The sequence below is a fragment of the Physeter macrocephalus genome, unplaced genomic scaffold (genome assembly GCF_002837175.3).
Source record: "Physeter macrocephalus isolate SW-GA unplaced genomic scaffold, ASM283717v5 random_117, whole genome shotgun sequence".
Taxonomy (NCBI): Eukaryota; Metazoa; Chordata; class Mammalia; order Artiodactyla; family Physeteridae; genus Physeter; species Physeter macrocephalus.
Genome location: NW_021145403.1, coordinates 50,269 through 75,783, shown reverse-complemented (window position 1 = coordinate 75,783; position 25,515 = coordinate 50,269). Strand labels below are relative to the sequence as shown.

At 61.0% G+C, this 25,515-nt stretch overlaps 1 protein-coding gene across 1 annotated transcript; it reads left to right on the top strand.

The window, feature by feature from the left end:
- Positions 1-3,717: 3,717 nt before the first annotated feature.
- Positions 3,718-23,881, top strand: CSRP1 (cysteine and glycine rich protein 1). Its single transcript, XM_024130645.3, has 6 exons — positions 3,718-3,797; positions 13,045-13,157; positions 19,261-19,429; positions 20,232-20,361; positions 22,287-22,380; positions 22,838-23,881. The coding sequence occupies exons 2-6, from the start codon at positions 13,046-13,048 to the stop codon at positions 22,912-22,914; spliced, it is 582 nt and encodes a 193-aa protein (XP_023986413.1). The 5' UTR covers positions 3,718-3,797; position 13,045; the 3' UTR covers positions 22,915-23,881.
- Positions 23,882-25,515: the final 1,634 nt, after the last annotated feature.

Genomic DNA, 25,515 nt, shown 5'->3' with positions numbered 1-25,515 from the left:
GCAAGCGGGGGCCACTCTTCATCGCGGTGCGCGGGCCTCTCACTATCGCGGCCTCTCTCGTTGCGGAGCACGGGCTCCAGACGCGCAGGCTCAGTAACTGTGGCTCACGGGCCCAGTCGCTCCGCGGCATGTGGGATTTTCCCAGACCAGGGCTCGAACCCGTGTCCCCTGCATCGGCAGGCGGATTCTCAACCACTGCGCCACCAGGGAAGCCCCAACATTATCTTTTTATTAAAACAAACACAGGCATCTGTGAAGGAGAACGCGAAATTTAAACAAACTTTTATCATAAAACCAAAGACTTCAGAGCCCTGGGAGCGACTGATCCCACCAAAGCCCTGAGCCCCCGGGAGCAGCGCGTCCCCTCTCTGCTGGCGGGGGCACCTCCGTGGGAAGCTTTGAGAGTGGCTCCCAGGCCTCACTTCACGCACGAGGAACGCCGGGGTCTGGGTCACGGTCACACGGTCACCAAGCTCGTTCCTGCCCGGTGGTCACCTACGTGCAAAAGAGGTGAAAACAGTCCTACAACCTTCAGCCACTGGGGAGGGCAAGGGGAGCTGCTGGAAAGGGCCCAACGGGCAGTTGGTGCTTGGCAGTTATTTGTTGGCATTGGTATCATTTACGCTCAGCCTTATCGGGATGTAATAGACACAGAGCACTGCATAAGTTTCAGGTGTACAGCATACAATGATGTGACTCACATACTCCATGATCAGGATACACTCAGTGACCATCCCTCATCTCGTATAGCTAGAATATTAAAGAAATAGAAAAACGTTTCTCCTTGTGATGAGAACGCTTAGGGTTTACCCCCTTGACAGGTTTCCTATATAACGGACAGCAGTGTTCATTATCATGTTGTACGTTACCTCCCTAGTACTTATGATCTTATACTGCAAGTTTGTGCCCTTTGGCTGCCTTTATCCAATTCCCCTCCCGCCACCCCCTGACTCTGGTAACCACAAGTCTGATCTCTATCAGTTTTTTGGGTCGTTTTGTGAATCACGATTGACGACAGCACTGTGTTAGCTCCCGGTGCCCAACACGGTGACTTGATATTTCTATGCATCTCAAAAGCCTCCCCATGATCTGTCGGGTTGTCATGAATATGATTTATTTGTTTGGCCACGCTGTGCGGCGTGCGGGATCTTAGTTCCCCCACCAGGGATCGAACCGGGCCCTCGGCGTTGAGCGTGTGGGGCCCTAAGCCCTGCACGGCCAGGGAATTCCCCATAGTATTATTTTAAATGCCTGATGACGGAGCTGAGACTCACAATACAAATTCAGCCCCGGTTCCTTCAGAGTGTCGCGGCCCTGATGATCCAAGGGCCTTGCTCTTCCTCGGGGGTCCGTCTCAGGCTGTGAAACAGCTGTGACCACCCCCAGGCGTGTGGACAACGTGTTCATCTGCATCCTTCCTCCTCGACCCTCACGTTCCCTGTGCGCCCGGGCAGCTCCCGGCAGAACCGCAGCCCTGCAAGCACTCACTTTCTCCGGGAAAACTTCCTGACCCCGTGCTCCCCCCGGAGAAGAATAAAGCATGCAGGGCGATCACATGGCCTGGTTTGCCTGGGACGGTCCTGGTCCTGCTGCCCCAGTGTCGTGTGCTCTCCACTCAGCAGCCTCCCAGGAGGCAGGGCTCAGGACACAGCCACCAGTTTATGAGGTGCTCCAAGAGCCTCCGGGAGAATCCGGGCATGACTGCCTTTTCCCGGACCTTCCCGAAGGACGTTTCACGGCACAGGTTGGCCGTCCTCACTGGGGAAATCCATCAGCAGCCCCATCGCCCAGACAGGACAAACCCAGACCAAAGAAGGAAAGGCAGGAGTTTGCCTTTTTGTAAAATCCTGGGCAAGACTCCAAAGCTCCTCTCTCCGGGATCCGGGGAACTGAAGGGAGACGGGAAAATCCCGCGAGACCGCCACCTCTGGACAGCGAACCCGTGGCCTCTGACGCTGATGACGTCGGGCAACGTAACGGGCCCGTGGATGCATCGCTCGCGCGGCGCAGGGGTGACCGGGAGCTCTCCCGGGTTGCGCTCTTACAGCTTGGCTGGGTCAGACGAGAACGGCCGCCCGATCCGCAAGAAATCCTGGTCGGTGCTCCCAATCTTGGGGGACCCTGTTCGTATGGAGGGCCCGGCCCAAGGAAAGATGTTTCTTAGGGTAGAAAGTAAGAAAAGCCTAGACAAATATAATACTCTATTTTCTGGATTATGAGATGCTTGACTTTACTCCTGGAAGAGCTGATTCAGCCACCTGGGGCGTTAAATGAAGCCCGTGAGGGTCTGAGGCCTTGATGCCTGTCCAGCCTGGAAGACGTGGCAGCTGCATCTGTGGGGGACCCGGGGGGAGGGGCGACCAGCTGCCCAGCAGACCTGCCCCCAGTTCCCTGCCTTGGGCAGGAGGCTTCCTTCTCACAGAGACGCTGGAGGCCAAGAGAGCAGCAGAGAGTGACGCACAGACAGGCGCACAGCGGACACAATCGCCGCGAAAGGGACACCCAGGATCTGCGCAGGCCCTGCTCCCTCTGCGTCTGCGTTCAGTGCAAATGGGGTAATTCAACCTGGAGGATGACAGGGAGTTTCCTTTTGACTTAGAAATGCAGTGAACAAGCTACAAAAACTGCAATCGAGAAGAAAGTGCTTTGTCTCCCGAGGCTCTCCCAGTCCTGGGAACACCAGTGTCTCAGATCCTCATGATCCTCCGGGTCCAGATCCACAGGGCCCAAAGGGCAGCGCGCCTTGGTTGGGGAGGGCAGGACCGTGGGGGGAGAGGATGGCACCTTCCTTTAAAGCCCAGCTCTCTCTGCTCTCCACCGGGCCCTCCTGGCCAAGGGCCCCTGGGAGCTCCTTCTCCCTCCAGAGCACTGGGTCTCTGAGCTGTACCTGCGTCCAGGAAAGAGGTGTGAGCCTCTCCGCCCTCTGAGATGCCGGCAGCGGGCTTGCAGAAAGGGCTGGGAGGTGGCGAGGGCAGCCCACCCACCCGCAGCTGCCCCTGGGCAGCTTGGCGAGGCCCAGATAAAAGCCCAGCTGAAGCACCCACTCCTCAGGGCTGCTGTTTGGGGGTCGGAGGGGGGCTCCTTCTTTGGATAGCAGGGGAGATTGGGGAAAGCTGAGGGGACAGCTGTTTGGGGGGGGTTACATTCATTGAAGGGCACTGCTGAAGGCTTACTAGGCCTATACAATCTGTTCGCCCCGCCTCCCCCCACCAAAAAACCCCCACTTCCCTCTGGATTATACCCCTTTCACAGATGCGGAACCTGAGGCCTAGGGGCGGGGACCAGCTAGTACACGGAAGGGGCGGGCTCAGAGCTTGGCCTGTCTTACCCGGCGCCCCACGTGACACCTGCCAGCAGGACACCAAACGCGAGACCACCTCCCGTCCCCCCACACTTTCTCTTGTGGCACAAGTTTATCAGGAGTCTTATCTCTCGGATCACGTGTGTCTCCACCCTCGTATTTGGCTGCCGGGAACCCCTGAGAAGTTCCGGGCACGTGGGAGCCGCTGCTTCCTCCGCGGCGGGGCGCACAGGGGGTCCCCAGGGCGCAGCCGGGGCGCCTCGGGCCTGGGGGCCGCGCTGCGGCACTGCGCCGTGACGTCAGCGCCGGTGCGGTGACATCGGCGCCGGTGTGGTGCAGTGTGCAAAGCCCACTGGTTGGCGTGGCCCGGACACGCCCTCCCCGAGCGGAACAAAACGCCGCGCGGGCCGGGCGCGCCCAGCCCGGCCCCCAGAGCGCCGCCGTGCCGCCCGCCCGCCCGCCGTCCGCCCGCCGCCGCGCGCGCAGCCGCCGCCAGGTGAGTGCGCGCCGGGCCCGCCGCGCGCAGGCCGCCCCCGGCCTTCCGGCCCGCCGCCGCCCGGGAAGCTGCGAGGAGGGTCGCGAGGCAAAGGGGCGGCCGGGGCCGGCGCGGGCCGCGGAGCGGGGAGAAGCGGCGGCGGTTGGTTCTCTTTCCAGGAGGCGCGGGACTCCTCCCCGCCCCGGGCTCCCGGGACACAAAGGGCCCCCACGTGCCCCTGACCCGGGACGGCCAGTCTCCCCACCACCTGCAGGTCCCGCGGCGGGACAATCGGCGATTCTGCGCGCGCACTGAGCTCATTGTACAGCTGGGGGTGAGGGCGGCCGTGCCACCCCCCGCCTGCCCCCTGGACAGCGTGCCGCGGGCAGGGTGGGGGAACATCGAGGTTCAGGGCCCGCCTGGGGCAGCTGTGCCCCGAGCCCAGGTGTGAGTTTCACCCTTAGGAAAGGACCAGATGGCAGCCGTCCCCGGTCACCACCCCCCGACCACGTTCACACACACACCCCCCGCCCCTTGTCTTGGCGCTGCGTGGGGACCATCACCGCAGCCTGAAGGAAGCCACAGTGTTTGGTGGCCTCAGTCCCTGAAGCCCGGGGAGCAGGAAGGGGCTGCTACCAGCACACTTGAAGCAAGCTGCAGTATGTTACCCAACAGGCCACCTGGACGCAGGCGCCGTATCTGCTCTCACAGGCTGCAGAATATTCTGCAAACGCCTGTCCCATTTGCTGTGCTCTAAGCAAGACCTGGGTCTAGGCGGGAGGGTGCATGGGCTCCGCCCTTCCCTGGAGGCCTGGGCTCTGGCCACCACCCCTGCTCCTGGGCGTGGACGGACGGGCAGCCCCTGCCAGCTGAGAGGGCTTCACCTGGGGACCCTGTCCCGGCGGCTCCGGGAGGTCCAGTGGGCTCTCGTGCAAAGTGTGGCCCTGACTGACCCTCAATTGAATACTCAGCCGACCGTGGACAGGGGACTTCGCTTTTCATGCTCAGCTGCTTTGGGGGGTGGTTCGGGGAGATCATGACACAGGCCCGGAGCCCAGAGGGGCCACCTCCTGTCTTGTCCCTGGGCCTCGCCCCAGCCTTTCCCCTGCCCACCCCCCCGGAAGCTGAGGCGGCTGGAGGAGCTGGCCGCCCCTCTGTCAGCTCAGGGTGCAGGCTGGGGGTCTCTCCCGGTGGGATCGGGGACTGGTGTTGTGCCCCAGCTGCCCTCTTGCAGCCTCCTGATGTTCAGGGTGGGCTCGGGCTCTTTCCAGAGAGACTGTCCTTGCGGCTGGATCCGGCCCTGCACTGCCCACAGCCTCCCAGGGAATGGCCCAGTCCTGCGGGGAGGAAATCCGGGCGGGGGACAGGCAGGCGAGGAAGGAAGTTTACCCTGCAGAGGGTGTGCTGTGGGCCGGGGAGGGGGAGGGGCAGCACTGCCACTCTGGAGGGTCTGAGGGGGTGAGGGGCGCAGAGGGGAGACGGAAGAGCGGGCCCACCGCCTCTGCTGCGGCGCTGCCAATAAAACGTGAAGCGCAGCAGGGCCGCGGCCTTTGCCTCTGGGCCGTCCCAGCACCTGCCTTCCCAGCCCAGGTGTTTTCTTTTCTCAAGGCAGACACTTGCCTGCTGGTGAGTCCTCCCTGGCCGGGAGCGTAGCGTTGGCACTCGGTTGGCGAGCGGTAAATATTTGGCGAATGAAGGGGGTAGGAGCGGGCGGCTCGCGGAGCTGCCCTACCGGACGCGTGTGAACCTTGCAAACGGGGGCTCTGGTGCTCGCCGGTGCCCCTGTGAGTGGGCTTGAGGCCCAGGTCAGGGAGGAGAGGGACGGTTTCTATTTACTCTGGGTCTCCTGGTGGGAAGGCTTTTTTGAGAGGCTGCTGGAACGTAGATGTGTCTGTAAGCTGGCTTATTGGGAAAAGTTGGCTTGAAGAGGACAGAGGAATCCTGCATTAAACATTTTGAGGTGCTGGTGAGAGTAAGGGTCACCAGTTGCCACCACTCGGGCGTTCTGGCAAGTAAGAACTAGACAGCAAGCGTCAGAGCTGGCCCTTCCCGGAGAGAACAGTAGGCCCATGTCTGTGCTTGTTGGGCCCCAGGGACTGGCCTGTATCCTCCACGTGTGTGTTATCTGGGGCAGTCTGTGAGGTGGGGAGGACGCTCCCCGTTCTACAGACAAGACACTGAGGCTCAGAGGTGATGAGTAACTTGCTGGGGGTTGCAGCTGCCATTCAGACACAGGCAGGCTCCTTGCAGACCCACGCCCGGTCCTTCGCGTTACAGAGAGCTTTATGGTGGCTCATAAACTACTTAAGGAAGATGTGGCTTCACCTCGTGAATGTGGATGGAGTCCCGTTAGAACTCACAACCTCTAGGTCTTCCCTCTGCGGCATGGATGGGGAGGAGGAGGGGGCCCTTCTGCAAGTCGGGGCCTGGGTCCCAGGTGACACGCTTTCACCAGGTGTGATGCGTGTTTGAATTTTGGTGCCAGGTTTGCAGGAAAGAAAGGAAGCCTGGGAAAGAGCCTGCTTGAGGAAAAGACACACACACACACAGTGGAGCTGGGGGTGAGGTCGGGGAGGTGCCGGGTACCCGCAGGGGCAGCTTTGCTGCGGTTTCCCCTGGGCAGGAATTTCTGTGGTGGTGATGGGGCCGCACTACGCAGCTACCCAGGAATTTGTCTGACGTCGACGCTGAGTGATTGCCATGTATGGTAAGGAGTGTAAACACCGAGGCAGCTAGCACTTCCACCTCTTCCCAGGGGCCGGGAGGCACTGTCTGATTCCTGCGGCGACAGTGGATCAGAGGCTCCGCCTCCGCCCGACCCGCCAACCCGGCGAGCGCACCCGTCCTCTGCAGCGCTCCCGGCTGTCTCTACAGGAGCCGCGGGGCAGGGGCCTCCGAGGCGTCAGCTGCAAACAGCCTGTTTATAAGGTCTAAGGGCTCATGGGTTTTGTTTTTGCTTTTTAGAAATTAATCCAGGAAAATCGTTCAGACCTTTCCAGCATGGCTAACCAATTGTTACTAAGGTGACATCGTTCCAGATAAAAGCAAAGAAACTTATCTGTTGGTTAGTCTGTGAGACCTTGTTATGATATAGGACCTCCCGTGACAGTTTGGAAATACTTAAAATGAATTCTAGACACCCATTTCTACCTCGGTTGACCTTTGGACTTCTGAACCCCGGGGGTGGAACGCTCTGTTATACGAGGCGCTGGGGGGCAGGCACCACCCCAGCCCACTGCCCCACAAGGGCCTCGGGGCCTGGACTTGAAAAGACAGAACTCAGAGAGGGAGGGAGAGAGGGAGCCAGGGTGACAGTCGAGTTTTGGGAACCGTGGCGTCTGGAGGCATCGCAGCGCAGCGGTGCCGGCCGGCTTCTCCCAGAGGCTAAGTCACGTGCAGGGTACCCAAGGAATCCCGTGAAGCTGAGGCCGGGCTTGTACCGCATGTTGGCCCTTCGCCCCCCCTCCCCCCCAGCCGTGACCATTCCTTTCAAGGCAGGACTGTTTGCCGGGCTCTCAGATGGCACCTCTAAGACCTGGGCTCTGAACCCTGAGCGGCGGGGTGCCCCCGACCCCCGCCTTGGCTGGCCTCCTGATGTGGGTGCGGGGAGGAAGGGGCTGAGCAGCGAGCTGGAAAGGGTGACAGGTCCCCTGTGTACCTGGCTGGATACCACACAGCCAGGTGATTCTAAGTAGGCGGACACCTGATAGGTCTCTACCAGACTGCATGGGTGGGGACCTCAACTCTGTGCCCAGAAGTCACCCTTTGGCTCTGGGGAGCAAGAGATTTCGGAACGGGAGAGGTGAGCGTTTTCCACTGGAGAAATAAAGACATGGCATGGATTGTCAAGTCAAACCATAGATCTGAGGAGACGATGCCTTGCCTCGGACGCTGGCAGCCAGCGGTTAGGGGTGGAGCATCTCTGAGGTGGCTTCTGACACTTGAAACCTGACCACACTGAGGACGTCACCTCAGCCCGACTTTCACAAGATGTGGGGTGAACGTGGGAGTCTTGCCCTGCCCTGCGAGCCCCGTCTTGGGTCTCTGCTCTCAAGACAGAGGATCTGATGAGACTGCTGCACAAGGAGGAGGGGGCAGCAGACTGAGACGGTCGCCCGTCGGAAGAGTTCAGTCCTGGGCTTCTAGCTTCCGAGCGGCCCTGGATCCTGACATTTCCGGGCAATAGCTTCCCAGGTATTTCCGGCCATTCAGCAGAAAGTGGAAGCCTGGTGCTCTGTCGAGACTGTCGACATGTGAAGTGGGGCGAACCAGAACTCTCTGGAGGAACCCACTGCAAACCCAGAGTGGCTGATGTGACCACAGGGACAGCAAAGCTTCTTGGTCACCCAGAGCAGAAGACAAAAGAGTTGATGTTAAGACAAGTCTCTGCTTGCATCTGGGGTGGGGGGCGATTACACCCCAAGGCAGAGCAGGGCACTCGTCTCTAAGTCAAGGATTCCAGGGCCCTGTCTGGCTTTTGCTGCTTCTCAGGCCTTGTTCCCCACAGACGTGGCCTGGCTGGGGAGGAGAGCGGACGTCTGGCCCTCGTCGGGGCCCGTCCTGCGGGCGGTCAGGAGTGAGCCCTGACAGCACACCGGGCCCTGGGCCATCGCTTTGTAATTTCTTTCCTGATCCTCAGAGCAACAGCTTAAGGAGTCAGCTGATGGTCCGATTTAGAGACAACCACATCAAAGCTCAGGCAGGAAAGTAACTTGATCGTTCAGCTGGGAAGGGATGAATCCAGGTCCCTTTTTCCTGACCTCTGAACTGAGCCGCCTGAGCTCTGACCCAGAGAACATCTCTCCTCCCCGTCGGCTGCAGGGCCTCTGTCCTCAGAACTGAGAAGGCAGCTGAGAAGGAGCCGGGCGTCCCTGTAGGAGCTCCAGAAGGTCTGAGAAACAGTTTCCTTTTAAGGCAGTTGGGCCTCCTGTCCGCGGAGTCTGGCTGATGAGAAGATGGGGCTGGTGGGAAGGAGGGGCTGGAGCGGGAGCCCCCCCCCCGTTGGAAGGAGGCGGCTGGGGCCCCCCCAGCTGAGACTCCCCCCACCCACCCGTAGATCCCTTGGAGGGGTCCTCACGTGGGCGGGGGGAGGGGAACCTGTCCACGGGGCTGCCCGGGACCCTCCTGGCAGCGGACACGGTCACCGCGCTTCTCCCCAAGGCGCCGGGCCCTGTCCCTTCTCTGGGCTCCTGAAGGGGACCCCCACCAAGTGGCCTGGCTGAGGAGTGGCCCAGCCGGGAGGTGCCCCAGGCAGATTTGCCCATCCTGCCCTGCCCCTGGTTCCCTGGGCCCTGCTGGATGTGGGCCCGTGACCCAGAGCCAGGGAGAACAAGGGCGGCCTGTTGGATATGTGGGTCTCCACGAGGGAGAAGGGCTTTTGTGTCGGGAACAAAACACTGCCGGGAACAGCTCCCCACCACGTGGTAGGGGAAGCCTCCTCCCTTAGGGGTGTCCTAGGGGCTGGAGGACGTCCCCTGTGGGTTCAGGGGGTGGAAAGCAAGGTGAGGAAGGAGCCCGGGCGTCCTGGACGCCCCCGAGTGCAGCCCCCCTGAATACGATGGCACCAGCACAGTGACTGGGTGGCTGGACCCGGCTGGGTCCCAGCTCTGCTTCCTACAGCCTGGTGGCCGCAGGGGGGGGCGGCCTGGCCTCCCCAGCCCTGTGTCTTCATCTGTGTCACGGGCGTGTCCCCGGCCCCAGGTCGCCAGGAGAAGTGGATGGTGTTTGCAGACTGCCCGGCACACAGTAGGTCAGCAGACTCAGGGCAGGCGGTCTGCCCGGTGCCGCGGGCAGGGGTTTGGGGGTCGCGTCTAGTCACCTCGTCGGAGAAGCCGCATGGCTCCGTGTGAACCAGAACCTCTCCCAGGGCTCCCCTGCCAGTGGCCGTCCCTGCACCGCCCCACAGGGACCGGAGTCACCAGGTGGCTCAGGGGTCGGGGCTCTGCCCTGAGCACCTCCCTGGGGTCACTTGGTGGAGCGGTGGATGCCTGATTAGAACGGGGCTCTGCAGCGAGGGCGGGGTGGGGGACCGTTAGGCGGACAGAACCGACCTTGCTTCTCCCACCCGACTGTCCTTCATGGTTTGCAGCGCCCAGCTCTGGCTCAGCAGGGCAGGGGGCCGAGAGGAATGGCGGGGCCTCGGCGGCTGGGGATGGGGCTGGCCCTGGGGCTCCAGGAGCTCGGGCCTCGTGGGTTATTTGAGGAGGCAGAGCGGGGCCCCGTGCAGTTAGAGAAATCCTGTCCTCTGGGGGTGTGGGGTGTGCAGACGCCTGATGAGCTGTGGACGGTGCAGAGCCCCGGAGGGGGAGGCTGGCCCCGTGCAGGTGGAAGGCCCGTCCTCACCCACGTGGGCCTCCGCCCTGCCCAGAGGGCTTCCACACGCCTGGCCCCAGGCTGGGGCAGTTACATCACCAACCCTGAGCCAGTGTGGGGGGCGGGCGGTGCTTCTTAGTTTGTTTAACTGGAGAATCGGGAGACTAGTCAGCACGACGTCTGGCCTTGTTCTGGGGCTCGGTGATGCCGGGCAGCCCCCTTGCTGCTTTTCTCAGCTCTGCCCTCCCTGCTGTCAGCTTCATCCTGGGACGGCCGGTCCCCCTTGGAACCACAACCCCGGAGCCCACTGCTCCCCCTCCTCACTCAGGGGAGGGGGCCTTGCTTCCAGGACGTTCTCTCTGAAGATCAGGATGTTTTCTTCTCCGGAGCCCCCAGAACTCCCTTCTGTCTCCTTGGCCTGAAACGCATAGCTGGCCCCTCCCCAAGCCGGTAACCTGGGCTGGTCAGCTTAGGTCCAGGCCGCGTGCCCTGGCTGAAAACCAGGGTGGTTCCCAAGGAGAAGGGGACGGGAGCGTGGTGCCCCCTCCAAGGGGGTCGTGGTGGGCCAGCTGCGTGAAGGTGAGAGAGGGAAGAGGCCGGGAGAGGCGGGGATGTCAGGGTTCGGGGTGAGCAGGTAAAGGGGGCACAGAGCAGGTGCAGCTGAGAGCGGAGGAGAACCTCTCCCCGTTCTAGGGTTTGGGATAAGATTCCTCAGTGCTGGAGAGAATGGTTGGGGTGCCAGCAGCAAAAAATGGACAAGTCAGGAAAAAGAACACGTTCGGGAGAAAAGGTGACGAGCGCAGGCGGCTCGTGTTGAAATCGAGGTGCTCACGGACCATCCAGGCGGAGGGGCTCCCGTGGAACTGGGCGTACGAGCCTGGGCTCAGGGCAGAGGTCAGGGTCAGCGAAAGACAAGAGAGGAAGTTGGGGGTAGTGGTTTGGGACCTCAAAGGGGAGGAAGGCGATTTACCTGGAGATGGAAAAGCAAATGCTTGGCGAGCGAGTGTTTGCTGAGCCAGCAGACAGAATGGGACAGAGTGGACTCTGGTCTCCGGGCCCTACCGGCTTCCCCACCACACCCGGCCCGTGCTCTTTGCAGAGGTCTCTGGCGATAGCTCTGTCTGGGGAACAGGCCCTCTATCGAGATTCTTTTAGGCAGCTGGGGGGAAGGTCAAAGTTTCTTCCCGAGTCTCTTGGGCCTTGACTGTTTTCAGCTTGAAATAATCTGCAGGACAGGATGGCAAGTTTTGTCCCTACGCTGCGTCAGATGGGAAGCTCCGGGCGGTGGAGACCACGTCCCCTCTGCCCTTGACCCCGACTCTAGCTGCCGGCACATGCCTGGTACCAAGAGGGTGGGCTCTGGATGCCCCATCCCTGCGTTTGGCGTTCCCATGACGCACATCCCGGGGGGGTTGCCTCTCCCCTGCCCACCCTCCATTTCCCAGCACCCTGAGCCCTACTCACCCCATCACCCATCTTGTACCCGCAGTCGCTGGCGCCCCCCATAGAGCCCCCCCCCCGCCCCGCGCACTTCTGTCCAAAGAGCTGGGAGGGTCGCCGTCCCCCGGCAGCCAGGCATCTGTTGAGAGTGGTTGAGAGGGCCTTCCCTGATCTCAGGCTCTGCGGGCGTCCGTGTCTGTGCCGCTCGGGCTCTGAGCTGCAGTGTCGCCTCCCCTGTGCCTTGGATTCTTGCACTAATGATCGTCACCGCACGCTCAGCACGTGCCAGGCACTGAGCCGCGCCTCTGACGCGCCGTGTCTCGCTGAACCCCCGGAAATGATCTCTGAAGTAGCTTTTGCTTTTATCCCCGTTTTACAGATGTGGAAATCAAGGTTTAGAAAGACCAGCTCCCTTGTTCAAGGTACACACAGCCAGTGAGGGGCAGGGTCAGGGCTGGACCAAACCCATCTGGCGTCAGGACCCCAGCTCCGAACCGGTACCTAGAGCGTCTCAACGCTGTCCCAGGCCGCCTCCTTCCGACTCACCTGGGTGCTTGTAAACATTCACGTTCTCGGACCTCATCCTCAGGGGTCAGGGCTGGCGCTGGAAAATCTGATTTTGCAAAAGCCCCCCACCTCCCCCCATTCTAATGGACTCTTAACTGTGCCCTGTGTGCCTGCCTCCTGCTTTAAAAAAGAATGGGTTTTCTTGTGAGCTGTATCTTATATACAAAAGAGCGGATAAAACCTACATGAGGGGCTTCCCTGGTGGCGCAGTGGTTGGGAGTCCGCCTGCCGACGCAGGGGATGCGGGTTCGTGCCCCGGTCCGGGAGGATCCCACGTGCCGCTGGGCCTGCGCGTCCTGTGCTCCGCGGAGGGAGAGGCCGCAGCGGTGAGACGCCCTTGTACCGCAAACAACAACAACAACAACAACAACAAACCCTACATGTGTAGTTCAAAGAATAATTACAAAGGGAGCCTCTGTGTGATACCCACACATGGCTGGTGCCTTAGCAGCCCCCTCGGCGGCCCCCTTTTTCTCTCTGTGAGGTAACAAATCTGAGACAGTAGTTTGCGATACGCATTCCCTTGCTTTTCCCTATAACTCTCCCACCCATGGGTCCCTCCCTTGACGACAGAGTTTTGCTTGCTTGCGGGCCTGACACAGATCGTTTGTGTTTTATGAGTTCTAGCTTATCTGCTGCCTTTGCTCCAGATTCATCTGAGATGCATCCGTGTGGACGCGCGCAGCAGATGGCTCGTCGTCGCTGCCGTTAGGGCCTGTATCTCGTGCTTGCGTGTATGCTTTAGAATGCCGGGCACGGGGCTGAAAACGCAGCGGTCGCTCAGCGATTCCCTGTGGGCTCTGGGGTGGGAAGCCCCCAGGCGGCCGTTCGAGGAGGGCTCTGCCCCGCCAGCTCCCCCCTCGGCCTCTGTCCCCGGCTTTTCTGTTGTGGGCCATCTGCGTCTCCATCTCCCCGGGGAGTTAATTCCCGTTTCTGCGTCCACTTTCAGAATGCCGAACTGGGGAGGAGGTAAGAAGTGTGGGGTGTGCCAGAAGACGGTGTACTTCGCTGAGGAGGTTCAGTGCGAAGGCAGCAGCTTCCACAAATCCTGCTTCCTGTGCAGTGAGTACGCACCCCTCCCAGGCCCTGCTGTTGCCATGGGGACCGGATGGGCCCGGCAACACCCCCGGGAACTGGTCCCAGGGGAGGCAAACAGCTTGACATTTGGCTGGCACGCAGCTGGGCGGGGAAGCGCTTCAGGGCCTCTTTGTTCCTCAGGAGCCGTTTTCTAAGGGGAGGGCGTGAGCTGGCCCGAGCCGGAGGGGTGGCCGAGCCGGAGGGGCTGAGTGCGAGCCGCGAAGTCTCGGCCGGAAAACTTTCCGCTCACCCTCTCTTCTTTCTCTCCCTGCCGCAATCCTGGCATTTAAGAGGGAGACACTTTTAGCCCAAAGTTTCACCAGTCTTTGGACCCAGATTACCCCTTGTTACATGGCAACAGAAATCACAGATGCAGAGGACAAACTAGTGGGGAGGGGGAGGGCAAGAGAGGGGAAGGGGATTAAGAGGTCCAAACTACGATGTATAAGATAAATAGCTACGGGGTTATATTATACAGCACGGGGAACATAGCCAGTATTTGATAGCAGCTATAAGCGAATAACTTTAAAAGTGGTGAATCACTATGTTGTACGCTGGAAACTTATATAATACTGTATATCAACTATATTTCAGTTCAAAAACATTTTTTCAAGGCAGCGGAGGCAGCAGCCTCGCGGGGAAGCTGCGTCTAGGGAGGAGCTGGGCTCTCCCTCCCCTGCCCCTGCAGCCCGAGGCCTTTCCCCTCCCGTCCCGCCCGACGGTCTGGGGGGTAAGAGGGAGATGAGCAGGAGAGTCTCGGACATTGTCCCGACAGCCGGACCCAGACCCGCTGCGATCACAGCCAGGCAGTGGCCGCCATCCATCCGGGAGCTGTCTGTCGGCGATGCAGGGGATGCAGAGGCCGCGGGGCTGCACTGGCCCCGGCCTGGGCCGGGCAGCCTCCCCGGCCCAGGAAGTGGCGGATGCAGGGAGCCTCCCCATTTTCCTGAGTGACGGGGTTCATTGCGACCGAGCCGAGGTTCTGGGTTAGAAGAAGAGGTGACCTGCGTTTTCCTTGAGCCCAGGCAGAGGGGGAGGCAGGGAATTGTGGGGATAAAGCTCTGGGTTTCAGAACCAGTAGGTCAGGGTTTGGATGTGAATTCTGTTTTTGTTCTCTGCGTGGTGATGGGCGGGTTACTCGGTTTCTCTCTGGTTGTGCTTTCTCAATGTTACAGGGGGGATAACAACACCTACCTCATGGCGGCAGGGGGATGGGGGGGTGAGAATTAACAGGGAAGGGGCTCGGAAAACAAACAAAGCAGCTGGAGCAGTTGTGGGTGTTCAGTAAATGATAGCAGCTCCCCGACACACACACACACATACACACACACACACCACATACACACCACCCACATACATACACACCACCCACCCACACACACACAAACACACATACTCACATACATACACACAGCATACATACACACACGCCCCCCCACACGTACACACACCCACACACATGCTTACACACACACACACATGCTCACATACACATACACACACAACCAAAATTGAAGATTTACATTCTTAAACACTTCCTCCTGGGAGTTAAACACTGGGATTACCAGAGAATCCATGGACCTTTTCCTCTGAGGGAAAAAGATAAGAGTTCTGTCATGTAACTCTTTATCCAAGACCTTTTTTTTTTTTTTTTTTTAACAATTCAGTGATCTGAAATTCACTTAATTACACATCTTACATCCACAACCCACACCCACCACACACACACGCATGCTTACATACACACACACAACACACACATGCTCACACACATACACAACACACATACACACATGCTCACACACACATACATGCTCACATGCATACATACAACACACACCACCCACACACACACCACACACACACCATAACACACACACACACGCCCCACACATACAGTACACACACATGCTTACATACATACATACACAACACATACACACACCACACCACACATACACACACTCACATACACAACACACATATACACAACGCACATACACACATACATGCATGCTCACATACACACACATACACAACACACATGCACCACACATACACAACACACACATACACACATGCTCACATACACACATGCTCACACACACATACACATACATGCTCACATACATACAACACACACCCCACACACATACACACACACCACATACATACACACACACCACACCACACACACGCACACACCACACCACACACACATACACACACACCTCCCACATACATACACACACCCCCCCACACATACCACACCACGTACACACACACAACACCACACCACACACACGCATACACACACACACACACACACACACACACACATACACACACAGCCCGGGGGGATCCCCAGCGAGATGGTGTGGCTCCAGGACCCCTCAACAGCGGCTGACACTCAGCCTGTCTGGGAGGTATGGGAATCGGCCCCGGCTTCACACAAGTAGAATCGGGAGAGCTCGGCTGCGTTGCTTCCAGGAGCTCGTGGTCCAGACAGGCCAAGGGCCACCTGCTCCCTGGATGAGCATCAGAGCCCACCTGCTGTGGGCGGAGCAGCCAGAAGCCCCGCCCCCACGCAGCCACACCCTCCGGCCGCCGAGACTGACCAAGGGCTGCGAGACTGACCAAGGGCTGCGGGTGGCCAACGAGCTTGGGTGGGGCCTTTGGCCTCCAGCCCGGAGGAGGCCGCCAACAGCAGCGTCGTGTAATCAGCGGTTCTCTGCGCTCAGGACTTTTCGAGCTGTTTAGTTTTTTCAGAGGGAATAAGAGGGTTTGGCTCTGGCCAGGGGGAGGGTCCGGACTGCTGGCCCCAAGGACCCCTCTCTGCCCTCACATGTTGCTTTAATCACGGACTGAAACGGGCCAGCTGGGCGGGGAGGCCTGCAGGCCTGCCTGTGGAGGAGTGGCCGCTGGCCGGAAGGTCCAGGGAAGCCAGGAATGCGGGGCGCAGGGGGTGGTACAGGAAGGAGCAGGCAGGCCTGGGGCAGGGGTGGGGTGCAGAGGACCAGAAACAGTTGTGGGAGGTCGGGCTGGGGAGCAGGGCGGGAGGGCTGCTGTCGGCCTGCTAGCAGCTATAGGTCAGCCTCCTGCGTCTCGGGGGTCTCCGGCTGCGGCGGAGTTCCTGGGCGCTGGGGCTGGAGGGTGCCCCCAGTCTGAGCGTCTCCACAACCTGCTGATTCTCGGGGCCTAGAACAGTACCGGGCGCGCAGCTGTGTTTACGAGTGGAAGGAGGGTCCCTTCTCTTTCAGTGACGTGGGCCTAAGTGTCCAGCTGGAATCAAGAATGCAGAATCACCCTCAGCATCAGGGGACCTTCACTCCAGAGGCAGAGAAAGGACAGCGGGGTGTGGGCCTGGGTGGCATCAGGGACCTCAGCCCCTTGCTGGCCAGGCCTGGGTGAGTCCCTGAGAGAAGGTCCTCTGACCGTCCTGGTGCTCGCCTCTGGTTCCTGCTCAGGTTGGCATCCACGATCCCTTTCCTGGGGCCTGGGCTACGCAGGACGCTGCCCTAGACGGTCGGGGAGAGCAGCCTCCTCCCTGGGCCCGGCCCGCAGGGTACAGCCTGGTGGTCTGAGGAGCGGCCGCCAGTCCCCATCCGCAGGCAAGAGGGCTCGGCTCTGCAGGGACCTGCCCCGAGGCTGCTGCTTCTCCGAGCTGTAACGGCTCCCACCTGGGGCGGCGGCTCCCACCTGGGGCGGTGGTGGCTCCCACCTGGGGCGGGTCAGCCCCGTGGGAAAGCAGAGCAGGTCTGGCCTCTCCCCGAGGCGGCAGCTGCTGGAACGGGGCTTCTCCCCAGAAACGGGGCACCGGGCGCTCTCAGAGCCCCGCACGCCCCCAGCCTCAGCATCCCTCACCCGCAGGCTGGGGTCCCGCGCCCGGCCCACCCGAAAGGGCTTCTGGGCTGGCGGGGAAGAATCAGGCCTGGAGGTCAGGCTGGGCTCTGGCCCGGCCCTGCTTCTGGATGGTTCTATGAGCTGGAACTTTTCTGTGGGCCTTGGTTTTCCTTCCAGAAACAGAGAATTACTCTCTGTCTTGGGGTGGGGTGAGGGGGCCCTGGCCTCTCACCTGGGGCTGCCTCTACCCTGTGACATCTGGAGTACATTTTCCCAGCAAATGCACACAACCAACCCGTAATTAAGTTTTTCTGTTTGTTTGGTTTTTGCTTAACATGGTTTGGTAGAAATTGATTTAGGCCTTCCTTCAAAATTCCCCTTAATGGAGTTTCTGGAGGAGTCTACAGGTGCCCAGACTGGACCGGGGTGGAGGGCAGAGGCCAGGGCCTCTGGGAGAACAAGGCAGAGCGGAAGCCGGCAGCGAGGTCGGGGTGTCCCCCTATAGAAGCTGGGGCTCAGGCAGGGGGCCGCCTGGAGGGCTCAGTCGTAGACCCTGGAGTCTCCTCTGGGCTGAGCCCCTGGGTCTCCTGCTGGCAAGGTCGCTCTGAGGAGACCTCCCTTCCTCTCACTTTCTGCCTCCCCTCTGGTCTTGGAATTTCCAGGTCCGCTTGGGTCTTACGGGAAGCAATTCCAGGCCAGCTTCCCACCCAAGAAGGAATGTTGGAGCCCCACCCCCTGCTGTTCCCGCTCCCTGCATCCGGGAGCCAAGCCCTAGGGAGGGGGTGGCAAGGTCCATATTTGGGTCTCCTGAGTGCGGTAAGGACGTGGGGATCTCAGGGGAAGGACCAGAGGGTCCTTATTTAGTCTGAAATATCCAACCTGAGCCCTGGGGGCAGAGAGCCGGCCTTTAAAGGCAAGGGGATGGCTGGGAATTCCCTGGCTGTCCAGTGGTTAGGACTTGGCGCTTTTACTGCCAAGGGCTCAGGTTCAGTGCCTGGTCAGGGAACAAAGATCCCGTAAACCACACAGCGGGGGGAAGAAAAGAATCTGAAGGCAAGGGGATGGCAAGCTGGCCAGAGCTGAGCGGAGCACCTCTTTGCAGGGAGGAGAGGCCGGCTCCTCCAGGGGTTCCCCCGGAATCCATCTTCAGAAGCACGTGTTTGAGGATGTGGTCCAGGTGGACACACTGAATCCCAAATCTGAGGACCTTCGTGGGACCCAATTAGAGTCATAGGACAAGACCTGAAGGAGGGGAAGTCAGGTCTCTTGAGAGAAGGACTCGGGGGTTGGAAGCCGATGATATTTGGAGGCCTGACCCCCCGCCTTGTGTTCCCACGGCACTAACTCTGTATCACACTATAGGAGCAGCTGACGTTTATGATGACCTACTGTGCACAGGGTACTGTGCTAAGTACTCCCCGGGTGAGGGCTCATTTAATTCCTACAGCCACCTGTGGGGGAGAGGCTCTCATCCGCATCTACCAGTGGACACGCGGGCTGGGAAGGGGCGGGGAGAGAGATTGGGCTCTGGGCAGCTGGCTCTACATGACCCTGGGCTCCGAACTGTTTTACTCTGGGTCGCTGGGCTCAGCCCTGCTCTGAGATCCACAGGAAGATACAGGCGGCCCGCAGGCTTTCCGGTTTATCCCATTCCAGTCTCTTAGCCTTGGAGTCAGGAAATTCTTCCCAGCTCTGACCTCAGTCCCTCCCGTGGCAAAGTGATTCTGAGATCAGAAAGTGCAGATCTCGCTGTCGTGTGGAGCACAGCCTGTATCTCATTTCAAAGCCCGCCATGCCGGGCGCTTAATAAATATTGCCCTTCCCCTCTGGGAGCCTCACCTCCCCCGCACCCCTGCCCCCAGGCCTGTAGGGGTGTCCCTTCTGGATCCCATCTCCTGAGGCAGGAAAGCCCCGCCCTTCTTCCTTCCTTTCTTTGTTTCCTCTTCTGTCGGGACACATGATCTCTCTGTCAAGGGCAAAGTGAAGGCCCAGCAGGCTTCCTGGGGCTTGGGGTCAGTCTAGACTCCTGGCTCCTGAACCCGGGGACTTCTGAGGCTGCAGAGGACCAAGGAAGGCCCATGCGGTTCCTGGTGGGGGGCGGCTCGGCCAGCATCCTTAGACCCCCTCCTCTCTCCTGCCAGCTCCCTGGCCATCCTGACCCCGGTCACGGGCTCCCGAAAGATTCGGGATATTACGTGTGCAGGCTCGCAGCGAACCAACTCCCCGTACCCTCTTCCCTCTGCAGTGGTCTGCAAGAAGAATCTGGACAGCACCACCGTGGCCGTGCACGGCGAGGAGATTTACTGCAAATCCTGCTATGGCAAGAAGTACGGGCCCAAGGGCTACGGCTACGGGCAGGGCGCGGGCACGCTGAGCACGGACAAGGGGGAGTCTCTCGGCATCAAGCACGAGGAGTGAGTACAGCCCTCCCAGGTGTGGAAGCACCTCCTGTGTGTCAGGCCAGTCAGAGGAGCGGGGGTCCGGCAGGGAATCAAACAGGCCAGGCTCTTCCCTATACGGTGGAGCCGCAGCCCTTATTTTCATGGGCGTCAGAGCTGGGAGGGGCCCTAAGAATTCCTGGGTCCCGTCTCTTCTTTCCACAGAGGAGAAAACCCAGCCGGTCTCAGTGACTTGCCGGGGGCCCCTACAGCCAGCGAGTGTCCGAGCCGGACCAGCTTGCACCCCTGCTCACGGGGGCCTCAGTTCCCTTCCCCGGAATCACGGGGTGTCCCTAGGTCCCCAGCACCCACTGACCACTGACCGGCTGTGAGTGGAGGTGCTGGCGGTCGGCCTGCCAGCTCCTTGGCCCTGGCGGGGGGGGCATGGACGGAGGTGACGGATGAGTTCCCACATTTCGGCCGAGGTCACTGCCCCAGTGGGGGTGGTCGGTCAACAGATTTCTCCGGGAAAGACTCCCATGATCGGCAGGCCGAAGGAGTGGGGGGCAGAGGAGGGCAATTCCCAGCAAACGAGGGGTTCTGTGACTCCAGTGTTTTACCTGGGGGGCTGAGTGAAGTCTGACGTGCCGGTGAGAGCAACATCGTGCCGGCCCCTGGTGTGTCCATCTGTAAAGGGGACATGACCCTACAGGCCCTGGCAGCCACGGCCTTGTCACAGGCTGGGCCAGGTGGAGGCGGGGTGGTGCCCGCACGGTGCCAGACCCCCGCCCATACTGCTGCCTGTACGTCATGTCACCGCACGTCCTTCCCCACGCAGGGGCCCCAGCCACAGGCCCGCCACCAACCCCAACGCGGCCAAGTTTGCCCAGAAGATCGGCGGCTCCGAGCGCTGCCCGCGGTGCAGCCAGGCCGTCTACGCCGCCGAGAAGGTGATCGGTGCTGGGAAGGTAAGGCGGCTGCTGGGCCAGCGGGGCCGCGGGGACCGGGCCGGCCAGGCCCCTTCCTGAAGCGCGGCTTCCGGAGCTCTGCGAGTGCCACCCGGCTCTGCTCGGCCAGCCCGAGCCCTGGCCTGCAACTCCCTCCCTTGGTTCCAAAGCCCACTGTGAAGGGGGGACCTTTGTCCCCGTGCCTGCTTGTCCCCTGTGCCTTCCAGTCTCCAGGGAACAGCCTCAGCCCTGGTGGAACCGATTATTAAGCGCCTACAGGCACTTCCTAGGGAGCTGCCAATCTACGGGTGTCTCTAGAATCAGGGGCCGCAGACCTCTCAGGGTGCGTGGACACAAGCCCTGAAAAGAATATGCAAACTTTTGTGGCATCCTGTCTCTCCCTGGGAAGACGATCCATAGCATTCTTCAGATTTTCAAAACGATTTGTGATCCAGAAATGTTAAGAACCACTTGAAAATCCACATACATCCTGTTTCAGAGGATGTGGACTCAGAAACCCACCCATGTCCCTGCAGGGCAGCGCTTCCCAAGGTTCAGGCCTATCACAGCCTCCTGGGAGGCTGTCTTTTCTAACTGCCTCGCCTGCCCTTCCCCCTCAATATTCCGAGAGTTGCCGCCCAGGTCACCAAAGCACAGTGGGGTCCCCTCCCTCAGAGAGGCTGCTGGCAGGGGTCAGGATTTGCAGCCTGGGACCAGCAGTCGGGGACCGAAGAAGGCCATATTCAGGATGGGTGCCCGGAGGGGGTTTCTGGACCCTCGCACGCGGCTCGGCCAGGCTCACACGGTCAGCCGTGCAGCCGCGGGGCCTGGGGCCTGTCGGCAGCTTCTCTGGACCTGCGTCTTGGCCTCCGAGGCTTTTCAACCTTGAGGAGGGGCCGGGGGGTGGACGGGGAACTCACAGGTAGGACAAGTCTAGACCCAGCACTGGTGTCTGCTGGAGGGCTGGGGGCGCCGGGGTCTGGAGCGTGCTCAGCGCCCCGGACTCCTCGGCCCCTCGAGCACCGGGCAGGAGGCAACATGCGCGGGCCTGGCTGTCAGGAAGCCGGAGGGCGTGCAGTGGCTGTCGGGAAACCGGAGGGCACGCAGTTTCCTTTGTCATCTCCACCCCAGGCACGGGCAGCCGTTCGAGGGAGTCTCTTTGCCCTTAAAAGGCCTTGTTTAGTCCCGTCTGCTGCTGCCGGCCTCTGGCTCTCCCGGTTCTGCAGAGCTGTCAGCCCGCTTGGCTGCGCTGCCGGAGCTGGCGGCCGATCCGGGTCTGGCAGGCTCCCGCCAGGGGTGCAGACCCAGGCCACCCTCCCCGGGGAGGCTGTTGGCTGTGCTGCCTCTGAGCTCCTCGTAGAAGCAGGAGGGGCTTCTGTGGCCCCCAGGGAACGAGGCTCCTTGGCCTTGCCCTGCGGGTTCAGCGCAGCTCGTGGACCCTTCCTCCTTCCAGTGGTGCTGGGCGCCTCCTCTGTGCCAGGACCCTGCCCAGCTGCGCCACCCCTCCTGCCGCGGTGACGGCCTTTGGGCAAACCAGGCACCTGTTCTAGGACCCAGAGGCCTGGCGGATCATGAAAGCCTCCCCTGTGGCCAGGCTCCGTCAGTCTGGTCCTCACATCCGGCTGCAAGGGCGGCAGCGGTCTCCCCGTGAGGAGTGAGGAGGCCGTGCACCTGGAGGCGATGCCAGGGCGGGCCCGGAGCCCTCGCCGCTCCAGTGGCCCCGGGCAGGGCGGTCAGGATGAGGCTGGGGCGCCCCTGACCGTGGGAGCTGGGAAGCGGCTGCCTTGGCTGGTCCCGCCCCTGCTTGCTGCGCGCCCACCCGGCGCTTTCTCCAGGGGGTGGGCCTGGGGCCCCTGCGGCAGCAGGCTGCTCAGACTTGCCGAGTGCCTTCCTCCCGTCTGGGGAACGGCTGGGGGGCGGCACTCACCGCCTCCTTCCCGCCCCAGTCCTGGCATAGGTCCTGCTTCCGGTGCGCTAAGTGCGGCAAAGGCCTCGAGTCCACCACCCTGGCCGACAAGGATGGCGACATTTACTGCAAAGGTGGGTGGTCCCTCCCCCACGTCTTCCCTTCCTGGAGGTCTGGGGGCAGAGGGCCCAAGGCCCTGCTACATGCAGACCCATTCCGGGCCTCGGAGCCCATTCCAGAGCGTCTAGCGAGACCCTTTCCCGTTAGCGCTGAGGGGGAGCCCAGGGGAGGAAGTGCCTTGGCCAGAGTCACGGGCAGATCGGGGCAGGCTGGGGCAGAGCCTGGGCTCCAGGCTCCCAGCCCGGAGCTCTGGCAGCAGATGCCGCTTCTCCCGGGATTGCAGACGCAGCGGAACGGCCACCCTGTGGAGCCAGGGACCTCCCCGCCGTTGGAGTTGACGTGGGGGGGGGCAGCGCTGGTGGGCTTCCCTGCTCCAGGGGCCGGGCCAGGCGCTGCGGTTGCGGGAGCTACGGTGGGAGGGCCGGGAGGTGTGGCCGGGGGCATCCTCTCACCCCTCTGCTCTCTCTGCAGGATGCTATGCTAAAAACTTCGGGCCCAAGGGCTTCGGCTTTGGGCAGGGAGCTGGGGCTCTGGTCCACTCTGAGTGAGCCTGCCCGGCGCGTACCCACGCCTGTGCTTCCCGTCACCACCCCTTCCTGGCAGCCTCACGACCTCCGGGGTTCGTCCTCCCTTCAGCCCTGCACGCGTCACTAAGGACTTGAACTGGGGTGTCCGGCTCCCTTTGCCTCGGGCGTCTGCCGGAGGCCTCACCCCTCCTCCTGGGACCTGCCGCCCATCCCTAGCAGGAGGCCTTGGGGCTCGGGGTCTCCCCCTGGCCCTGCCCCCCCGCCCCGCAGAGCCCTGTCCCCAGCCTCTTAGCTGCATGTCTGTCATCAGTGGAGCCCAGCGGGCGGCGAGCAGGACCGGGTGGGGTGGGCAAGGCTGTGCTTCTTGTCTGGGAGAGGGGCTCCCTGGGGTCCCTCAGAGCCGGCCTGGGGAGTCCCAGCTCGGGAGATCCTGGGGGACATGCAGGCAGGCGCACACCACAGGGGCCACCTGCCCCGCTCCGCCTGGTGCCTTTGAGACTGGGGGCAGGTGTCCCCTGACTTGGGTGGAGAGCAAGCCAGGCCTAAGGGCCCCAGAGTCAGGATGTGGTCTGGCCTCCCCAGGCTCGAGCTACCTGTGGGACGGGGACCCTACTGAAACACCCCAACATCGCTGCGCTGTCAGAGGCCCAAACCTGAGGGTGCATAACTCTGTCCCCAGCCCTGGGGCCTGAGGCCGGGGCTCTGTCCTTAGCACGCCTGCCTGACCCTCAGATGTGGAGGGAGGTACACGCAGCCTGGCTTCACCTGGACACCCTTCCCCTGCCCCCAGCCTTCTCCAGCGACCCCTCTCTGGCCACGCCACCCACCCCTTCCAGGCCCCCAGGTCCACAGCGGCAGGAGGATGGGGAGGGGCCAGGCCCCGCTGCCCCCCGGGGACGGAGTGGGGCTGCCCTCCGGACCGTGGACGGCAGCACGGGCTGTACTCAAGCTGATTCCGCGCCCAGTCAATAAAGCTGTCAGAACAGAACTCTGGTGCCCTGTCCTGCTCTGGACCCCCGTGGGGCTGGGAGGGGACTGGATGGGAGTAACCGAAAGTTAGCAGGAGGTCTGGTGGAAAGAAAGTGGCCGCTTCCTGCTGTGCTGGGGCTGCTGCCTCCCCAGTGTCCGTTGTAACTGCACCCGCTGTCCTGGGGTGACCCGACCAACCCAATCCAGCTGCCACATCTGGGGGTGGGAACTGTGTGGGCTTGGAATCTGAGGGACTCAGCAAGGCCCCCAGACTCTGCTGAGAGCTCTTCCCAGCTTGGAAAGTCACAGAGCGAGAGGGAAACTCAGCCAGAGGAACGTGCTTGTCAGATCCAGAGCGCGCACTTCTGCCCGGGAGGAAGGCGGTGGGGTGCCGGCTGGGAGTCTGAGATCAGGTCCAAGATCGCTGTCCTCGGGCAGGGCCTGCTGCCCGGCTCACAGTTGGCCGTCTTCTCACTGTGTCCCCCCGTGGCAGGAGGAGCAGGAGAGCGTTTCCAGGGGTCGCTAATCCCACTCATGGGGGCCCCACCCTCCCGACCTGATCACCTCCCAGAGGACCCACCTCCAAATACCATTACCTGGGGATCAGGTTCCGACACATGAATATGAGGGGTGGGGAGGACAGCATTCCGTCAATAGCATTCTGTCCCCCAGATTCATGTCCTTTCCACGTGCAGAATTCACTCACTCTGATCCAGCAGCCCCACGGTCTTAACTCTACTTCCAGAGACTTAAAGTCTCACGCGGCGTCTGTACACTGGACGTGGGAGAAACCCCAGGTCTGAGGCGTCCTGAGGCAAATTCCTCTTCAGCTGTGAATCTGTGAAAAACATGTGTTCTGTGCTTCCAAGGTACAAAGGTGGGACACACAGAGGATAGACATTCCCGTTCCGATAGGGAGAAATAGGAAAGAAGAAAGGAGTGACAGAACCAAGTAATTCCAAAACCGAATGGGGCAAGTTCCACTGGACCACAAACCTTGAGACCAGTCCTCGGCCTCTGGACCCACCGTGGTGGGGCGGCTCCTGGTGGTCCCCTCACCGGAACCCTGGGGTGGGGGTGGCCCTCACACTTTTTTTTTTTTTAATGGAAGTCTTTTTTAAAAAAAACGTTTTTAGTTCTTTTATTTATTTATTTTTAATTTTAAAAATTTATTTATTTTTGGCTGCACTGAGTCTTTGTTTCTGTGCGCAGGCTTTCTCTAGTTGCGGCGAGCGGGGGCTACTCTTGGCTGCGGTGCGCGGGCTTCTCACTGCGGTGGCTTCTCCTGTTGCGGAGCACGGGCTCTAGGCGCGTGGGCTTCAGTAGTTGTGGCACGTGGGCTCAGTAGTTGTGGCTCGCGGGCTTAGTTGCCCCGCGGCATGTGGGATCTTCCCGGACCCGTGCCCCCTGCATCGGCAGGCGGATTCTTAACCACTGCGCCACCAGGGAAGCCCCTTGCCCTTGCACTCTTGTGATGGGAGTGGCGGCCCTGGTCTCTGAATCACCCTCTGGGCCACATCCCCCCATTGTCCTGGGGAACAGCACTCGGCTTCCTTGAGGGGCTGACCTGTCCTAATCTTATCGTAGGTCACTCAGCCTCACCCTGAGTGCTCTGTTTCTGCAGTAGGGTAGGCTGGGAATGTCCAAATCTTT

Bases quoted from the DNA above. Each gene is read 5' to 3' on its own strand.
- CSRP1 (XM_024130645.3), top strand. From the start codon at position 13,046: ATGCCGAACTGGGGAGGAGGTAAGAAGTGTGGGGTGTGCCAGAAGACG. The intron at 13,158-19,260 runs GTGAGTACGCAC...TTCCCTCTGCAG, and splicing joins CAAATCCTGCTTCCTGTGCA to TGGTCTGCAAGAAGAATCTG. The intron at 19,430-20,231 runs GTGAGTACAGCC...TTCCCCACGCAG, and splicing joins CTCGGCATCAAGCACGAGGA to GGGCCCCAGCCACAGGCCCG.